An 18,804-nucleotide genomic window follows, 5' to 3' on the forward strand; every position below is an offset into this window, starting at 1 on the left:
CAATAAATTCTATGCAAGTTGAGCAATGAAGGTGGAGAGGCTTGATTCGCCTTCATGCTCCTCAACCTAAATAAATAAATAAGCAAGCCAGCCTCAGCTTTTGCAAACATTTGAGACAGTTTTGCGTGTATCCTCACTCTCAGCACAGAGAAAGGAAGGCAGGAGATCCATTCAAAGTTCCTAGTCTTTGTAATTGCTAGTATCTTCATCACTGCTAATATCTCATCGTTGATCCAGAACCTATCAAAACAGCTTCCTTGGTTTTGGAAGAATTGCTTCCCTAAACATCCATTCTTGTAGCCTTGCGAGGATCGCTTCCTTCCTTCACATCCCCCATTGCTCTTTCTTTCCTGCCCCCAACCACCTCTGCCCAGCAGCTTGCTTAGGTTGGTAGTGACAAGCAGGTCATTACATTGGCTACAAGCTAGGAGACAATCAGAAACTGATTCGGAGTCATGGAAGGCAATAGATGATGCCCCCTCTTGATCTCTGAGCAGATGCTGCTAATAAAAATGACCCCTGGAAGCAGTGCGGGCAGTTCTTGCAATGCGTGTTTGTAAGCAGAAAAATAAAGGGTTTCCTTTTTTGGTAGAACTGCATTGGAAAAGCAATGTACTGGAAAGAGAACAGCCTTCGAGAGTGGCTAATAGGTAGGAGCAATGGGAGAGCAGATAATTGAGAATTGAAACAACACAGAACTACTCTTTAACAAGGAATTATTTCTTTGCAACCTGAATCGGTTCTGCTAACACCACATTCATAGTTCCTGATAACATTTCCTTAAGGTTTATCCTGAAGTTAAAGCCTTTAATTATGAAATAATAAGGAAATGGTTGTCTGCTTTGACATAATTCGTTTGCTTGAAACAACTGCCCCAAAATGAATATATCTTAAAGGTAGAGTGAAACATACCAGAACTGAAAAACTCCCCCTCTGGTTGAGCTGGTTTATGGAAAAAATAATAATATGAAATAATAATATGAAATAATATTCTTAATTTAGAATATTCTTATTGATTTCCCTAATTCTGAGGAGCCTTCTAACTGATGGGTCCTCTGATCATGCGATGGAAGGTGGAACTGAAGATAAACTAACAAAAAAGCAGAAGTGAAGGTAATCATGATTGTTGTGTGAATGCATTGGAAACAGTTAAGCAATTTAAACCACAGTTAAGAAATTAATCAAAATCTTACTTAAGAGCATAAGGGATCAATCCTAAAATTATAACATTCAGCACAGTCAATGACAGTAGCTCAATGCAGATAAGGCACACCACATGCTAGGTGAACTGGGCTAATATATCCAGATTTCAATAGGTTTTTTAATATTAAAAATGTCATCGAACAAATTCAGTACAGGGCTAGAGCGCCTACATATTTTATACTGAATACCCTTGAAGGTATTTTAACAAGGCTGTTAAGTCCCCCTCATAAATGATTCTCGTTTGGAAATGTTAGCACAGTGAAGGACTTCAAGCAGGAGCAACTCTTCTCTCTCTAAAATTTTGATGCAAAAGCATGATTTTCATATATGCACTACTATATCATCAAAGCTCGTTGTGATGGCACATGTTGAAGCAAAACCTTGATAGGATTGTTCAGTGCCTGGATGGAAGATTACCCAGCATGCTGTGTATGCAGCCTCCAGTTCCACATTGGGGGACAAGAGGGATATAAATGAAACACATCCATGGAGGATGGTTGGGGTTTTGCCAGATGGCCCAGATAGCCACACATTCAAAGGCATCTTGTGACTCTTACATATCTGTGTTATTGGGCAGATTGGGCAAGTAACTTTGTGTATAAAGGGGCTCAGGTTAGAGCATACTGTGTGGGTCATGGTAGGAGATTGCAGGAATTTTATTTTTTTAAAAAACGTTTATATTAAATGATTTTCTTAGGTGATAAAAGTACACACAGCGTTCTGTTTTCAATTCATAAAGTCCTTTCTACAGGTCAGTTCCATTCAGTGTGAGACACTGCTTTTGTGTCAAGCAAATAGGTTATTTATTTATTGTTGGCAGTGCAAGGGATTGGAGGCCCCATGGTTTGTTGCAGTGTGTTTTATTTGTAAATACGGAGGGTCCACTTAGCCATATTGATTCGTATGCTGTCGTGGGGGAAATAGCTCATTATCCTGTTGGGCTGTATGTGTCATAAAGGTGAGTCACATTGGGGTGAAGGCATCCTTTTGTTTCTCCCAGTGCTAGTTTAAATTTGTTAGTTAACTTTTCTAGTAGGGTGGTTTCCCATTCAGTTTGGTACACTGGTACCAAGTGGTCTATGTTCACTCCTGATAGGGCCCTCCAATGTCTCGTTTGATGATGAAAATTAATTTATATACCACAATTGTCAAGAAGGCTTCTAAGCGGCTTACAAGTATAAAATCAATCTTAAAAGAATAAACATTAGCAATGTGCACTGAATCTAGCTGCAGCCCAGCTCACAAACCAATCTGGGGCAATTTGGGTGGCTCTGGGCTTCGGCTGGATCGGGTTGAGACAGCCCTGGATCACCCCAGCCTGACCAATCGGGCTGTCAAAAGGTGTGGCAGCCAGGGGACCGGAGTGGGGGAAGCCGCAGACAGCCTCTGCAGGGTCTGTTTCACCAGGATATTCCTTGCAGAGAATTGAACCTAGAAGGATAGAACTCTCCATTCACTAAATTTAGTTCGGGCTCAGGTTGCCTGTGGATCAGATCAGAGGATGGTGTTTCGCTGGTTGTGCAGTTGAGTCATATGCATGTTTACTCAGCCCCACCCTGGCCAGACAGATTTACTGGGGGTTTCAGCCCCTTGGCTTGTAGTGGAAAAGGTATAATTTGTTTCTTACTGTAATATGATTCCTTTCTTGCAATTTTTGGTCACACACCAGAATAATCATAGAGGAAAAAACCAAAGCAAAGGGCTTTGTCAATCATCCATTTTAGGTATGACTGCCAATACAGGTTTGAGTGACCTGTGGGTGTTTTTTTGGAACTTGAGTCTTTCTGCTTTCATTTTTTTTAAAAAAACACGAAATCAGTACTTTTCTAGCTCAACCTAATACGCTTGCAACATCAGACAGAAATGGGAAAACAAATTAAACCATTAAAGTGCTTGTTTTTATTATCATTGTTCCAAAGTGAATTTCAATAATGTTAGAACTAGTTTTAGACTTTTGAATATTTTGCACTGCCTCAGCTGGCTGAAATACTTGTTGATGCAAGAGAAATACACACCAACCATTATTCAAGGTCCACATGGCTTTACATATAGTACATACCCTCCAACATTTCTCCGATGAAAATAGGGACGCCTAGACATGACTAAATGACAACAACAACAAAATTATTTGCGTGTGTGTGTGTGTATATATATATATGTGTGTGTGTGTGTGTGTGTGTGTGTATAATAACAACAACAACAAAAAGGGAAAGTAAGACATTCTGGGATCAAATCAGAAACTGGGATGGCTTCTCTAAATCAGGGATGTCCCTGGAAAATAAGGACACTTGGAGGGTCTGACAGTACAACTGTGAGTACATAATGTGGCTTGGCACACATGTCTGTGATATACATAGAAATAAGAGCACAATACAGGCACAGCTAAACACATTAAAGTGCCATCATCCTCAGTGGGTGAATCCTCGTGCACTTAAATTACTCCCATTCACATAAATTGCACTTAAAAGTGTTTTACTTTTGGTTGGATCATCACCTATCTGCAGCCAAAGTTTGTAAGATAGCTGTCTGACTTTTCAGTACGCATATTTAACAGTGAAAATTTTCCATCACTATCATAACTCAGCTAAACACATCAACAGGATGCAAGTACTAAAAAAAAAAAAAAAAAAAAAAAAAAAAATACAGCATCTGTGGCCCAGTGTAAGTACATAAAAGGATCATGCCGGAAAGTGGTTTCAGTTCTCATTCCTAATAATTTTACTCAGAGCAACAAGCGCCTTCAGATATTGAACCACTTATGGAAGCAATATTGATGGGCTTTGCATTGTACCCATACACCTAATAGAAAATGTCCACCTACTCAAAAAGATTTGCATTTCAGTGTGAAGGAAGAAATCAGCAGCCATTAGAAATGAAATAACAGCAGACTGATAGGGCAAATAATCTACTATAGATGGTGGATGAATTGAAAACAAGAATACTAATGTTCCCAGAGCTTTTGCACATGCACGATCTAATTAATACTCACTAATTGTTATTAGTGTTGTTATTTCTATATGGCATGTGCAGGTCTGAGGTTCAGGAGATAGCTGAGGTTTGAATGAGGGATTCAACCTTGAGCCACCCTGATAAAAAAACAAAGTCTTGAAGGAACAATAGTGGTCACGAAGCTTGGGATCCCAGCCGAGGCTGCAGTCCTATGCACCGTTACCTAGGAGTAATATTTATTGAACACAATTGGACTTACTTCTAGGTAAAGACAGATGGGGTTGTGTTATAAATGCAGATGAGGGACCTGCCCCTCTGGCATTTTTCCTCCTAATATTTTTCTTTAATCAGCCAATTTCATCTATGGAAAAAATGGATTTTCCTTTCTCTTTTATTAATGAGATCAGCAGTTCCTCGCAGTCATGCTGCAACAGTGCTACCAAAAAGATAAAGCTTCTATAAGAATGTGTGCCTGCCAGCAATTACCATAGCTAGTAAAAATCTATATTTCAAGTACAATTGAGGACTGACAGGAACATGCCTAGGATTTTCTTTTTTGGAGGAAAGAGTTCTTTAGCTCAGAAGAAAACACACACACACACACAGCCTTTCCACAGCAACATAAACATGCACAAGAGCTACACAGATTTTGATGTTCAGCCTCCAGCGGCTTTATAATGTTCACCCACCATTATTAAATCAATACCCCCTTCTTTGGGGAGGAAAGGAACAGTTTATGGGAAATTTTGATAAAAACAAAACACCACCTGAAACGCCAGTCTTTACAGTCGGATCTTCCTTGGATGTACAACCTCCTTTTCTGCTAATGCTCTTTAAAGCTAAGTATATTCTCGCTCCTCATGTGGTGCTTGTTTTGAGCAGAGAAAACAGCTCCGTCCTTTTGTGACAGAGAAAAGCTTATTTCTTCAAAGAAAGAGGAAGAAACAACTACAGAAGCTGTTTTGCTTTAGCTGGTGAAACGAGATCTAAGCACATGGTTACAGAAGGATGCTTCAGTTCACAGGGACAAGATTGCTTTCTTCACAATATGCTATGGAGCTCATTAGTATATTATTTACCCACAATACTTACAAGCTATCCTTCTCCTTCCTATTTGGGAATGTTTACAGCAGTGAAACTTGAAAAGGCTCCATCTTGTTTGCAATTCATTTGTACTGCAAACTTGTGACTGGTACGTAGATAAAACAAAGTCACCCGGTAGTCTTAAAATATTTATTAATTAAAAAAAAGTTAAAATATTTGTTTATACAAAGATGAGACTAATCTCATGCAAACTCTTCGCATACAGTAAAAATAACTCAAATATTAGTAGGATGGATTTACAAAATAACTTCTTTATAGTAGCTTTTTAATAGAGAAGTGCTGCGCTGTTCAGTGTGCTTGGAGCACCATCCAGAATAATTTACTTACAAAGCCATTTCTTTTCTTTTTTTAAAAAAAGATTTATACATTGTTCTATGGGGAAAGGTGCCAAGATTTTCACACTCTTCACTATGGTTAACAATTAATACCTTATTACTACTACTACCCATAAAACTAGACTTAGACCTATGAACATTGAGTAATGATATCCTCAATACCACTGAACCTTGGGACCATTGATGTTTAATGTACAAAGCTGCCCAAACACTGCTGTGCAGCAGATTCCTAAGCGCCTTTACTAGGAAGTAAGGTCCAGGGAGCTCAAGGGTTCCATACTTCCAAGTAAGGATGCATAGGAGTACAGCCATAGATATTTTTTCTTAAATGGTTAAAGAAAAAAAAGTATTGAGATCATTATGGATGGCATCTGCTTCTGCTTAATTACAAATCACATCGGATTTAGAATTTGTGTATATTACAAGTAATTTGCATAATTAAAACAATTAAGGGACTGACATATCATGGTAATTAGAAATGCATCAAACTTGAATGTTGTACAAAAGAGAGCTTCAATATGAAACATTAAGTCTCTGAGAATGAAGTATCCTACAGATTCCTGCACAACAGTCTTGGACATACTTGCACTGAACCTTCCTCTGTGCACAGATGGCAATTTGGGTTGTCTGGCTTTCCTCTAAATTGCTGGGATCCAAAACTCAAAACGGTGACACAAAATGCATGCCATTCATTTCTTCCGCTGTAGATGCCACAGTATTTGACTTGCGTTCTTTTCTGCGTGTCTCCTTTTTATCTCATTTTCCGTAGCCGTATCCTGTTCTCTTTGTCTCTCTTTTTAAGGATAAGTATGAATTGGTTGAAAAAATGCTCCTGGTCTTTCTTCTTCTGAACAAGCCGAAACCGCTGATCTGTGCCATATTTCTCTGCAAATTCCTTAAATGTTGTCCTGGGGAGCAGGTGAGGGAAACCAACATAAGCTACATTTTCGCAAAGCTCTTTGTTTGTCAATATATATATTCTAATTCTTTGGCCCTTCATTATATGTTCACCTTTCTGCATTGAACTCATTCTTAATGTGTCTTGTCATTGTCAGTAATGCTGGAAGTAGAAATGTGAAAGCCAAAATGTTGAAGTCTCATTGATCTACCCAACTTCTCATCCCAAGCCATTATTTTCATTCTGCAGAATGTAGACATACTTATCGATTGCAGGAAGCTTGATTAATAATTAGTTCACTGTGGACCATCCACAGTAATTGGATAGGATTCTCAAAAATTAAGAATGTAAATTCTTCTTTAGCTTCAGCCTGCCAATCGAAAGGATGTGACCCACATAATTTTAGCTGGAGTTAACAACACTATAAAAATTTACAAGGCGAACACTTTTGTCAGACTCCATTTAATGAAATGCCTTTTGACTCCAAACTGAGAAATGGGGATTGGATCTATTTATTTTATTTTATTGCCATGCACCCTTAGAAGGAACAAATCAGAGGCATAAATCTAGCATAGATGAATGGGGAATAGTGTGATTTTAACATATGGAAACTGAAATATTCGTTTATATTTGTGTTCCAAAAGGTTTAATTTTGTATTAATGTATTTCCTGTGATCTGTTCCCTGGCTATGAAAGCTAGCCACTCCTGAGCTTCAGTCTCAGTTCTCTTTGGATTCCCCACCCTCCTTTATTTTATGTTTCTGTGTGTTGCCTGAGGGAGTGTAAGTGGGCAGACCTGTATGGGAGACCTTGCTATGGAAGTTCTTTGGCTGCCATATTTGGAGCCAGGGAGGAATTTGCCAGCAGATTAATTGGGTCTGTTTGAAGGCTTTGCCTCCTTCATGGCAATTATCACAACTTACTGGCGGATAAGGCATTGGGTTGGCTCACTGGACAGGGAGTGGCCCTACCCTGCTCCACACTATCAGAGTATCCCCTTAGTGAAATCCTGGGGAAGGGCTCCTTGTCCTTGTTGGGGGCTGATGGGCCGTAGCACATCAAACAGTGACCGTGGGAGGTTGCGCTGGTTTGATGCATGTGGGACAGCCCTTAACCTTGGTCAACCATCAACCAGCAGTCGGACTGGTTGATTTCAGGATACATTCCCAACGCCTACACCAAAACCTGTTCACATCTGTAATCAATAAAACTGTGGCCTGTTTACGCCCCAATACTGCTGTCCTGTTTTACTGCCATTGCTGTTATGTTCAGCCTCCACCTGCTCGTGGCTTCACTGTGCCTGGGGCTGCAAAACCTGTGCTATATAGGACTGAAGCTAATTGCTTCAGGCTCAGGGCAGAATGGGTTCAGGGCACACAGAGACAGAACCCACAGAGGTGATTGTGTTTGTGCAGAACCCCTATGTTGCTTTTCATGAAGTTGAGGCCCTAGTTAACTCTTATCACTTTAATCCTGGGGTAGGTGCAGTGACCATAAATACTGCAGCAGCTCCCAGAGAGTTTTGTTCTTATAAAATGAACACAAATCTGCCCCTGCCATTCTTGTCTAGCTATCACATTATTCTGGAATGTTTTCTGTTAGATTGCCAAAGGAATACTTTTACTCATACTATCAACAGAAGCTGCAACTATATTGTTTATATTGGTATCTGACGGCATGCACAATTCTTTAAAATGCTAGTTAAGAGACAACCTTCATGTTTTATTCTTTATATTTGTAATATGAAGCTTCATTATCATAAAGAATCTATCTTGATGATTTGCAAATTCCGTTAAGAGAATCACATTTTTTCACGAAGGGATTCTCAACAGCTTTTATGGAAAACAGCTTAGGAGAAGCAAGTAAGCAACCATTCAAAATCTTACATTTATTGTACAGTACTGACGATAAATTCTTATGTGGAAATAATTTGGGTTTTCTCAAAAGGCCGGCAAAGGAAACGCTTTACTGATTTTGCATTATAAACACACTCTTGTACTTATACACACTGCAAGCACTAATCACATCTGCAATTGGGTTCCTTAGTCAAAAGCATAATGAACTACTGCAATGGATTTTTAACAAGTTGTTTAGTATGATATGGGAAAAGCTACAGATCAAATCATCAAATTTAACATATGACTATGAAGATCTCAATCAGCACATTGGCTCTGATACTTAGTGCACCAATATATGAACATTTTGTGACTATGGACATCAAACACTACATCTAATATAAAATATACACCTTATGTACATAATCTATAGAGATGCTACTGGCTATAAAGTTTAGATCTTCCTGCATGGTTGAGTTGAGAACTGAAGGAAAGGAGAGTTGGTGAAGACTAGCACTGAACTGACATTTCAAGATTGTCAAAAGTTCAGCCTTAATTGAGGGAGAGGTACAGCTTGCTGGAACACCCACACTCTTCCAGTTGGCGGGTGAACATCTGAGAGGTATTCTGGTGGGGGAAGATGGCTACCACAAAAGGCACCCATCGGCAGAATTTAATGGCCTATGAATGGAGTCGTGGGAAGGAACACAGGAAGCTGTCTGAGACTGAGTCAGGCTCATTGGTCCATTTAGTTTGTTTTCACTGTCTGGAAGTAGCTCTCCAGGGTCTCAGACAGGTCTCCCCACTCCTACCTGGAGATGTTGGGGATTGAACTTGGGACATTCTGCATGCAAGACAGATGCTCTACCACTGAGCTATGGCCCTTCCTTATGAAATGGCTCAGGACATGTGACCTAGTCCAGAGGGGCTATAGTGGGCACCATATAACAGGATTTTGAGGTTTCATATGCAGTTTGCCATAAAAGTTTTGAAGTTTGCCTATAAATGTGAATTGAATCAAATTTCTCCTCATCCTTAACCACACCTTAGCTTCTAGTTCAACGTGCACTAAGCACAGCTACTGTGCAAAAGCTTTAAACTATAATGGGGCTTCCTCAGATCTGCCTGGAGTTACAGGGCTTGCTGCATTGTATCTAGTGCTTCAAATTTGAAACAACAATATTCACATTCAGCACTGCATAGATTTCTAGGCCAAACAAGCATAACCCAATTCTAGTCAGTGTCTAAGATTCTTAAATAAGATCAATGCCAGAAAATAGTTCCATACCGTGGTGATAATTTAGATTCCTCCAGAAGCTTCTTAAATTCTTCTTTGGCTAGCAATAACTTATTTTTCTTTTCCTTGTATTCTTCTCTTATTCTGGTCTTGACAAACTGTTCAAATATCTTAGGTGGATAAGACAAAAAAAAAGGACATACATTATTAAATTTGCTAAATTGGTTGGTGGAGTTCATATTGGCTTCTAGAGCAAGGGTGGTGAACCTGTGGTCCTTCAGATGTTGCAGGACAACAACTCCTGTAACTGCTGACCACTAGCTTGATAGACGTCAGAGTACACAGCTTAACCATCCCTGTTCTACAAACAAAGCATGGTTCTGAAGCACATCTCCTTTCAATCATTGGAGAATGGGGACTGACATGAAAGCGTTTCAAAGAACAACCATTGCATGAGAACCTCATTCAATGTTGTCTATGGAGAGTTGTTTTAATCTACACCCACACCAAAAAGCAGCAGTATATAGTATAATAACCAATGTATTGTTATTAGCATGACTACAGTCCTATGCAGTGTCCTGGGAGTGAGCTGGCCTCAGTGCAGCTTACTTTTGACTTCATTAGCTCAACCAGCAACTCACATTAAGCTCTAACAAAACATCTTCATCTAGTTCAGGTACCCCCAACCTTTGGCCCTCCAGATGTTTTGGACTACAATTTCCGTCATTCCTGACCACTGGTCCTGTTAGCTAGGGATCATGGGAGTTGTAGGCCAAAACATCTAGAGGGCCGCAGGTTGGGGGTGTCTGATCTAGTTGCCTGAAACACAACCTTTAACTTTTTATTAGAAATGCAAACAATCTTGCAAGGCACTAGCTGTTGGTGTGATGTAGGAACCCCAGATGTTATCTTTCCCTTTGCTCTGGAAAATGTCCCAGAGCTGCACACATTTACATTCCCCCTCCACTACACCATTGATCAGCAACATCTGAATCAGCTCTTGAAATTGTTTGTTCTAACTCCAGGGATTTCACAACTGCTTCTGGGAGTTTAATCAGGGAAGGTTTCGAGACAAAGCTTGTGGTTCAGCAGTTGAATTCAGGTTGGACAAGGTCCTGAGTTCGGTTTAGGGTGTGTATTTGGAACAAGTTTGTTTCTTAAATGGATGAATGAGATCTTTTTAGTCCATTTGTTACAAACTGAACCCAAATGTACAAGCAACTCAAAATGTGAAGCTATGGATTTTGGTGCAATTTGGTGTCATCTTTGCTATTTTCTTCTTGTTTCAATGGATGGAGTGCTAGGGCAAAGCAGGGGATGGGGAACTGACTTATTCTGTAGCCATCATAAGAACACTTGAACATATGAAGATTTTGCTGGATCAGGTCAGTGGCTCATCTAGCCTGGCGTCCTGTTCCCAACATGCCTAATTAGTTGCCTATGGGAAGCCCGCAAGCAGGACCTGAATGCAACAACATGCTCCCCTCATTACACTCTGATAATCTGATGTTATTTACTTAGCTTGTGTTTTGGGGCATAATAATGATATAAAATATGGAAGTTATTGACAGTGGAAGAGAATTTGGTTCTCTCATTGGAATCAACAGAAATTGGAATGTCAAAAAAGAACCAACACCATGAGAAAGCAAAAGGAAGGAAGTTTTCAATCATGAAAATGAATAGAGCAACAAAACTGTTGCTGACATCACACACCCCTAGTTCAGTTCCCAGTTCTAATCAAGAGGATCTAGGTGCCAGACTTTAGGGGGACAACTCTGCAGGAGGCCTTAAATAACTGTTGCTGGTTGGATCATACAGCACTGGGCTCAATGAACTAATGTTTGGTTCTGTTTCATAAGTTCATAAAGGGACTTTGGCAAATTGCTGGTAGGCATGTAAATGAAGCAATGCTATACTTTTTGATGGCACCTAATAGTAATTGATTTGACAGGTAAAATCTGCCTGCAAAGGGAAATTGCTTCACAAAGACAATTTTACTTCTGTGTGCCTTAGTACTCCTAGTGTATGTTCCCCAAGGCTCACAATATCATTTCTTTTACATCTGTGGAGTAATCATTGTTAATCTGCTGTGACCTTTTCACAGTAATTGATCTGTGAGATGAGATGAAATACCAATAAAACAAGAGAAAGTTCAATCCACAATCCAATTCTGATCCACTTAGTTCCAGGGTAACTGGCTTTCTGCGGAAAGATTGGAGAGGAAGTAGCTTGATGGTTGTTCTAACAAATGTAAACCCGAGGCTCTTTGGGCAGGACTGGAGTCACCATCTATGTATGGTATGGCATGTAGCTGAATGTTGTAGCTAATTAGATGTTAAATAACACTAGACTGTTGGGCCTGAACCACGGACCGAAGGCTAACGAAGCAGTTTTCTGGTTAATTGCAGCACCATGATTCATGACTTGCTTGATTCATGCACTGGCATAACAAATTGAAAAAACCATTGGTCTAGAAGGCTCATTGCAAGATTCATTGAAGTGACTCAAGTGAGCACATTTGCAAGTGGAGTAATTTGAGGGCTGGCACTTAGATTCTAACTTGACTGGGAAGGTACCACAGATGAGCAGCAGAGCTCATATTTTCCATGCAGAAGGTCCCAGGTTCAGTCCCAAGCATCCAGGTAAAACTGAGAAAGGTTTCTGCCTGAAAAGTTGGAAACCTGCTGCCAACCACTGTAGACAATGTTGAGCTGCATGGACCAGTGATCTGACTTGGTATAAAGCAGGCACATGTGCTCATCATATGATGCATATTTTAGGGAGAAAAGAGCATGTGCTGAATGGGAATTACAGAAATGTAGTGCAACTCAACTGATTTAGAATAGACTATTTTTATATTTCATGCCAACAAATGAGGTCCTCTCCCCCCATCCAACTAGTGGCAATGGGCACATGGAAGCAGGCTTCCGTCCAAGTAATCCCTATCTGCACATGGAAACACGTATGTGATTTCCCAATCCAGCAGCTATGATGCACATTTAGCCTTGCAAATAAATTGCACCTGTACTGATTAACACTTTAGGAATAGGGTGGTGGTAAAGTGTGGATTTTCGCCAGTCAGCTCTCCCTGCAAACTGCCTTATTGGCATATCTATGCTTCTTCGCTGGGGCCATGCATACACAGCTGGATCACAGCCATTCTCTTCTGAGAACAGCAATAAACGAACTATTGGCTGTTAGTAGAGCAAGGATGTATTTTAATTATTTTTACTGAACCCATCTCAGGTTCTTTTTTTAAAAACAACACCACATCAATGTACTTTCCTTTCGACTGTTCTTGAGACTGCCAAAGAATAATATGACAAGGGGCCCACTTTAATAGTTACAGGAAAGAGCTTTCCATGAGGTCAAAAATAGATGACCACATTAAGTTAAAATTGATAAGTGGCTCATTATCCCAGCACCCGAGCCCCTAAATGCAATGCTATTTCTAGGCCCCAAATCCACTCATTTGTTGAATATTTTGCTGTCGGGAATGTAGCTTCATTGTGGGCAGAGAGGAAAGCCATCTGTTGGGACATAACGATCAATAAATAATTGCAAAACGGCAATGCAGCATGGCGATTTGAATTTAATCAAAAGAAGCCCATTCCTCAGATAGTCTCAAGGGAGCTGCGCCTAGTTATTTGCTCCGTTAGCAAACAAATTCTTGCGAAAGTTCAACATCTGACTCGCTGGCCTTTCATACAACGGAGAGATAATATGAGAACAGACCTTTCTCTGTTCATCGACAGGCCCTTCCAATAGACGAAGTGATAAATCTGCCCTTTTCAAAGCCCTTATCTACTTAGGGGAAGAGGCCACATCAATAATACAACACATAATTTGCCAAATAGTCTTTCATTTTTAAATATAATCGGTTTAATCAAGTATTATTGAGCTAAGTGGGAGCCTGGATGTAGCAGGGTTTAGTCCTGTCCCCAAGGTTATTTAGTCCCATGCTGAGGTTGCACACATTCTCTAGGCCCCTCCCATGTGGTAAGATGGTGAACTGCATCAACAGGGAGTCTGTTCTATCTGTGGAGACTCCTTGCATGATTTGGAGCCCTGATACAAAAGGCTCCCACTGCAGAGATTCACTTTCATCAGATAAGGGACCCAGAGAATCACCATAACATCAAAGGTAGCGGGCGAAGCAAAAATATCTTAAGCTACAAGGGAACACAGAGCTGCAGCTGCAGTTATGTTTGAAAAAGACTCTCTTCTACCTGCAATCCAGAGCATCAATTAGAATGTCAGAATTCTAATGCATAATGTACATGGCTCTGAACAACCCACAAATATTTTGCATCCTAATTCAGGCATGAAGGTTTAGCCACAAAATCTAGTGTTCTAGCTTTCACCTGTCTCTAATTTTAACTTGTGTAGTGCTTATTTGTACGAGGAGTTGCTAAAGGTGAGATGATCAATCCTGCAATAAATGTTAATCTTTCCAGTTGACCAAAAGGAGGACATTTTTAACACTTCATAAAATTTCCTTCTCTGCAATTTGATTACCCTCTTTTACTAGTAGGAACACAATTTTAATCTTCTATATAAAGAAGAACTGAAAATTGCTTTTCATAGTCATTTTCCTTGAGTACGTAATATATTCCACAAATGAGACCCATGTCACCAATGTTTCAAAGCTAATATCTATAGTATAAGCTTTATCGACTGTTCATTAAGCAATTTTACTATATCATGTACATGCTTGATAAATGAAAGGTGCAATAAAGCTTGATTGACTAGGCACGGTCTAGACTGTGCCCTTGCTTAAATCACTGAAACAGAATACAGTGTTCCCCTTGCTGTATAAAACCGTCTTCTAAGTGCATTGTTAGGTTACAGTTTCAAATTCCCAATTATAATTTTACCCTAAAAATGGTAGCCATTCTTTGCTAAAAGCAAACACATTTTAGATATGGTTCGCCCCTATGCAAGGTGCTCAGTCTCCTCATGAGTTTGAGGGCAAAGGTCTGAAGCAGGAAGCCTCCTAAATTCATGGGGTTCCTTTTAGGATTTTGAACTTCTGCACCATCAATTTTTAATTACACTGGGAGCTTCAAAGGTAGACAGGGGTCTCCACTCAGTGGCATAGCATGGGTTACCAGCATGCATGGGAAGGAAATGGATGGAGTACGCATGCACATTCAACTGCCTAATGGTGTCTGCATCACCCAGGAGATCGCAGCCACACAGATAAGAAAAGAAGAGTCGTTCTGTTGCCTGGAAAGGTCACTTCCTGGTTCTCATGGAGAAGCCATTTTCAATGGAGCCCAGCAACAGAAATGCACAGCTTTATTGAGGCAGCACCAAATGGTACCGCCCTTCATCCACAAATCTCAGGGCAGTTCACATCATTTGTAAACTAGAGATTCTGATCACCAAGAGGTGATAAAATTTAAAGAACTGCTTATCTATTTGTTTGGGCTATAATAGTGACCTAAAGTACAAAATGTGGCTGCTTTGCTATCATTAAACATTGCAATAGTCCTTTGGATCATAAGGAAATAGTGTGATGCCCTCATTATTTTTCTTGCTGGCTCAGAATAAGGCCTATAAAGGCTTGGACTTATAGAAGCTAGCGTGAATCAGAATTTATTTAGTAGAAAAGACTAGAATGCATACCCAAGTTGAACAACCAGGAGACTGTCTTCCAGCACCACATTCTCGCATGAGTCATGTGACCCATGCGAGATTGTGCCCCCCCAAAAAAGTGTTTTTTCGGTGCAAGATTGCAGCACCCAAAATGGCTGCCATGCTGTCACATAAAAAAAGGGATGCCCCAGTTTTCCAGGGACAGTTGAAGGATATGTAGAATGTCCATGGCTGGTAAAGTATGAGGAATGATGCACTAATTCAGTAGATCAAAGATTGAAACTAACCAACTGTTTATCTTTTGTCCACCATGAATTCCACAGAAATGGATGGACTTCCCTGTTTCAACTTTCCTTTGCATATCTGCTTATATTTTCAGTTTGCCTCTTTCTGAAAGATATTCATCGCCCATTTCCCTCAGTTTATGTTTACAGCATGGAAGCAAGGACCCATTTGTTTTCTGATGCCCATTTTTATACCATAGTTATTTCAGGTATGTCATGTTCTTTAAAAGAGTAACGTGAATTGGCTCAAGCACTCTGAACTGTCGGGGGAGGCATGCATTGTTATAAAACTTTAAACTCACCTGTTTACGTTCTTCTGAGTTGAGTAGGAGATAACGTGGATCAAATACTATTTTGTGTAACTCTTTTTCCCATGTGGAAAATGCAGAGACCTGAAGGAAGATATGAATTGAAGATATATAAACAATTTTCTGAAGGTTTTGGAACTAACCTGGCTGTAAATTCAATTTCTGAGTGAGAAAACAGAACATTGCAAGAATGCCACAAGCTACAGTGTTTGCCATGACCTAACTTATTCAAGAAACAGAATAAATCTTAATCAAGGGAACTGGGATTAAGAGGAGAACTGGCTGTGAGAACAGAATGGAAAATGTATGATGCAGGGATGAAGAACAGCAAAAAAACCCAACATGTTTGAAGGAATGATCAATACCATAGGAAACAGATCAGAAATCAATATGACACAACTATAACTGTTTCATGGTGTCCCTCACCCACGCTTTTAACCAGGAATTTTATTCAGAAATTATCTTATTCCTCAAATTCATTTCATTCAGCTTTCACGTTTTCTTCTTTTGTAATGGTCCTCTAAATATTTGTTACCGATAGGTTTTGTAAGTTGCTTTGGGCCAGTTTTCCAGAAGTGACTAATAAAAGCAGATGCAAATCATGATGATAATAATAATAGATCCATTTGAATCAGCTTTCAGATCAGGCTTAGGCTGAGTAGAAACTGGGATGGGCTAGCTCACTATTTTTATTTAACAGGATTTATAGACTGATTAATCATCCAAAACTTATTGGTTCACATAAACTTGTATAAAATTACTATAGAAAGTAATTGTTCCTCATTAGGTAATTCATGCATGTAATCCATCCTGCTTTGCTTATTCTTTAGCAGTTGGGGTCCATAAAAACAAAACACAAACCAAATCTACAGTAGGGCAAATTCTTAATGAAATGAAAGTGTCATAAAACAGTGAATAAGCTTTAGAGTTCTCCAGAACTCTTCATTGGGCTAGATGCTTCACTGGATCTTGCTTGCATAGTTATGAGACACATGTAGCTCTTTCATGGCTGGGTCCTTCTGGTCTCTGTAATAATGGTCCCCTTTTGTCTGTCTCCATATCTGTACCTATCTGCCAACATCCGAATACAATGCGAGCCAGTACAACATACAACAGGTACTGGGGCAGTCTTAGGGAAGCCAAATAGACTATGCTGATATTGAATCTTGCTCTAATTAGCCTTCTCACCAGGGGAGAAACTTAGGTCAAACATGTTGGGAATCTCCTACAGGAGATCATTGCTCTTTAGGCTGAAGGCTTGTGTGAAAAATTTACTCAAAGGGTAAGATCCATGATTGTGCCAGCAAATACAACAATACTCCCTTTCCTCCCCTCCCCTTGTGTCCCCAATTTCTGTCCAGGGGGTTCCCCAGCCCTGTAGAGAAAGGAAATGTTGTTTAGATAAGCATAAGTCTGTTGCATAGGCAAGACACCATGATTTAACACCCAAAGTGTTAAACCTAACAAAACTTTATTATTTCCACGGAAATACAAAAGTTGGTAGAAATAAGAACAATTTTCAGATATTTATGCCCCGTAATGGATTGGATTATTCTGTTCTAACCTGTCCTATTCAATGCGCTTCATAATGAATAGCACATGCTCTTAGAATCATTAAAAAATTGTCCAGTAGCACCTTAGAGACCAACTAAGTTCTGGGTATAAGCTTTCGTGTGCATGCACACTTCTTCTGATACACTGAAACAGAAGTCACCAGACCCTTATATATAGTGGGACAGTGGGGTTTTTCTCAGGAGGGTAGTAGGAGATCACCCTGACTCAGTGGGTATGGAAAAGCTGTTGACGACTGTAATTAATCCTACTTAGTTGGTCTCTAAGGTGCTAGTGGAGATTTTTTTTATCTTTTTATTTATTTATTTCGACTGCGTCAGACCAACATGGCTACCTACCTGAATCTTAGAATCATATCATTAGAAACATGTCAACCATGGGATGTGGAATTAGTTAGATCAAGTCTAAGTTAGAGACGGTTTTGTGTGTAATGGAATGTAATTAAACATGTTTCCACTGGGTACCTGAACTGTTATTCAAAGACAGAGAACATGCCTAAAACCAGGCAATAAGAAAGATTATAAGTTCTCTGGGCACAGATTACATTTATATCGTGTCCTTTACATCACCTAGCCTTTTGTACAACAAATGGAAGCAACATAACATCATTCAACAGTGATAAATGTTGATAGGAAAGCAATATTAAAAAGCATTTATAGAATGTAGGAATCATGAGATGGTTGCAACATACTGTTACAAATCTTGAGTTTATATCGTGTTCTCATAAACTGCTGGAATCAAGCCAGTCCAACCTTATTTCTTACCCCTCTTTCCAGAAGCATATCTCTGAAATGGGTAATACGTTCTTCCAATGGAAGTATAATCTGATCTTCTGAAGCTTTCACATTTTTCTCTTCGACCTTGTCTAGCCCAGCGTTCTCAGGATCTTCCAGTCTTAAATAATGCAAGTAATATGCAGGATGGAATAAATTTTTAACGCTCAATTATCTTTAAAAACTCAGCAGGAACTAGAAAAATAAAAGCAGCAACTTGTTGCACAGAGTGTTCTTGTATTAACTTATTTTTGTCTAAGTTTAAAGATATGCAGCTAGTGTGTTCTTAACCTCATTCTTTAGAGGCATTAAAAACAGACTTTCCCAACCTGGTGCCCTCCAAACATTTTGAGCTACAGTTCTCATCAACCATGCTGGAAGGGGCTGAGTGAAGTTATAGTTCAAAACATCTTGAGGGCACAAGGCTGAGAGAGGCTCCATAAAGGATGCCTTTATTGGAGCTGAGAGTTCAGATGGCACACTGTTAGGACTGTTTTACTGGGGGATAGTCCTTACTTGGATGTTCAGCTTTATTTGGAGAAAAACTCCTACCTTGCTCCATTTAGGATAGAGTGTGTTCTCAACTTCTAGACTGGGGGAAAGCTCTGAAGTGATGTGGCACCAGATTTTGATTTGTGGGAAAGCCACTTCCGCCCCACGGAGGAGGTGAGGTTGAGGGCTTCACGGCTCCAACAAGGGCGCGGT

The 18,804-nt window shown here is 39.8% G+C and overlaps 1 protein-coding gene across 2 annotated transcripts in view; it reads right to left on the minus strand.

Moving 5' to 3' along the window:
* Positions 1 to 5,448: 5,448 nt before the first annotated feature.
* TCERG1L (transcription elongation regulator 1 like) overlaps positions 5,449 to 18,804 on the minus strand; it is a 182,695-nt gene continuing 169,339 nt past the window's right edge. For both annotated transcript variants that reach the window (XM_081006332.1, XM_081006331.1), the window contains exons 10-13: positions 18,091 to 18,220; positions 15,749 to 15,838; positions 9,613 to 9,731; positions 5,449 to 6,499 (exon numbers count right to left, since the gene is read on the minus strand). In XM_081006332.1, coding sequence (XP_080862458.1) covers positions 6,343 to 6,499; positions 9,613 to 9,731; positions 15,749 to 15,838; positions 18,091 to 18,220 — 496 coding nt within the window. In that variant the 3' untranslated portion in view covers positions 5,449 to 6,342. The remainder of the gene's footprint in view (positions 6,500 to 9,612; positions 9,732 to 15,748; positions 15,839 to 18,090; positions 18,221 to 18,804) is intronic.

This window comes from Podarcis pityusensis (genome assembly GCF_964106645.2).
Source record: "Podarcis pityusensis genome assembly, chromosome: 5".
Classification (NCBI taxonomy): Eukaryota; Metazoa; Chordata; class Lepidosauria; order Squamata; family Lacertidae; genus Podarcis; species Podarcis pityusensis.